Below are 1,272 nucleotides of genomic sequence, written 5' to 3'. Positions count from 1 at the left end.
TTTCTCTAGATGCTCCAGCTGGCTCTGGGGTCACTGAGGATGAAGAGACCACCGCAGCATCCGGTCCTGATGAGACAGTAAGAGTTGGAGTGATGGAGCGTCTCATCCGCGGCACTGGAGCATTTCCAGGACGCTGCTGTGGACTCTCCATCCTCACTGCTCACACCAGCCTGCAGACATTTCAGATCCTGCAAAGATGCACAAACACAATACACAAGCATTTTAACAGCACAATGTTTTTGATTTCTGTATTAGAAGAAACAGAATGATCTTACTTTATATTTTTGTTTCAGGTTTTCCCTTTTTTCCGCAAATGCTGCCGTCACCTGCTCCACCACAAAAGCTCTGCAGCAAATGCACAGCAATCAAGAATCAGAAAAGCGCTGTAATAGCTATGTTTGAAATTACAATAATTAAATATAATATAAACTACAACTTAAGATTTAAAAGATGTTTTATTGATGTCTGTAGTGTACTCACCGAGAGCCTTTGATGGCAGCATTGCTTCATCAGTCTCTCTGCAGCAGATAAACACTCGTGTGTCTCATCTGTTCCTGTAACATCAGACAAGAGTCAGTCACCTCTGTGATTTATCTGCTCAGTACTGCAGTTACATGTTGTGTTAACTCGCTTTTTATCCTACACAAATGTTCCTTAATCTATCAACAATACTAATGGACAAATAAAATAGATAACATATGTTTAGTTACTCTATGTAGATTTGTTTATTTACATTCATCTAAAGCAGTGCTGACAGTGAATTCTACTATAATAGCACACATACATCACTCGCTCAGATCATGTTCATGTTGTGATGGGCTCATCTGCAATTCTGTTAGAATATTTTCCTGTCTCATATTAAATAGACATTTAGTAATCGTCTTTAAAATGTATAAGGTTTATGTAAATTCACTTTGGTGACGTACGTGTGCTTACTGGAGCTCCGCTGTTCGCTATACATAATAAAGCATGTTTTTACAGCAAAATCACAAATATACTGTAACGTTACTGTCTAGCGTCTTACACCTTCAGCAAATAAACAGTTTACTCTACAGTCGCTCAACAAATATGATTTTAACACAGGGAACCGTGTATTTGATTTCTAATACTCACATTTGTAAACACCCTCATCGCTGTTCTCCATCACGTTTGATGATGACGTATCCTCTCGCGTGGGCTTCTGGGAAGAGTGTCCATCGATGAGCACTCCAGAATCTGGGTTTAAGCAGTAGGACATCCGGGGATTTCTCGCCTACTCTTTTATGAATACTG

General features: G+C 39.6%; 1 protein-coding gene across 1 annotated transcript in view; it reads left to right on the top strand.

Annotated features, from left to right (window-relative positions):
- Positions 1-1,272, top strand: part of gpc2 (glypican 2) — a 40,550-nt gene that overhangs the window by 2,275 nt on the left and 37,003 nt on the right. The window contains exon 2 of the mRNA XM_016522986.1: positions 10-138. Within this exon, the coding sequence (XP_016378472.1) occupies positions 10-138 (129 nt within the window). The remainder of the gene's footprint in view (positions 1-9; positions 139-1,272) is intronic.

The sequence above is a fragment of the Sinocyclocheilus rhinocerous genome, unplaced genomic scaffold (genome assembly GCF_001515625.1).
Source record: "Sinocyclocheilus rhinocerous isolate Xijiao unplaced genomic scaffold, SAMN03320098_v1.1 scaffold2736, whole genome shotgun sequence".
Classification (NCBI taxonomy): domain Eukaryota; kingdom Metazoa; phylum Chordata; class Actinopteri; order Cypriniformes; family Cyprinidae; genus Sinocyclocheilus; species Sinocyclocheilus rhinocerous.
The sequence above is the reverse complement of the archived record's forward strand: the minus strand, read 5'-3'. Positions and strand labels throughout refer to the sequence as shown.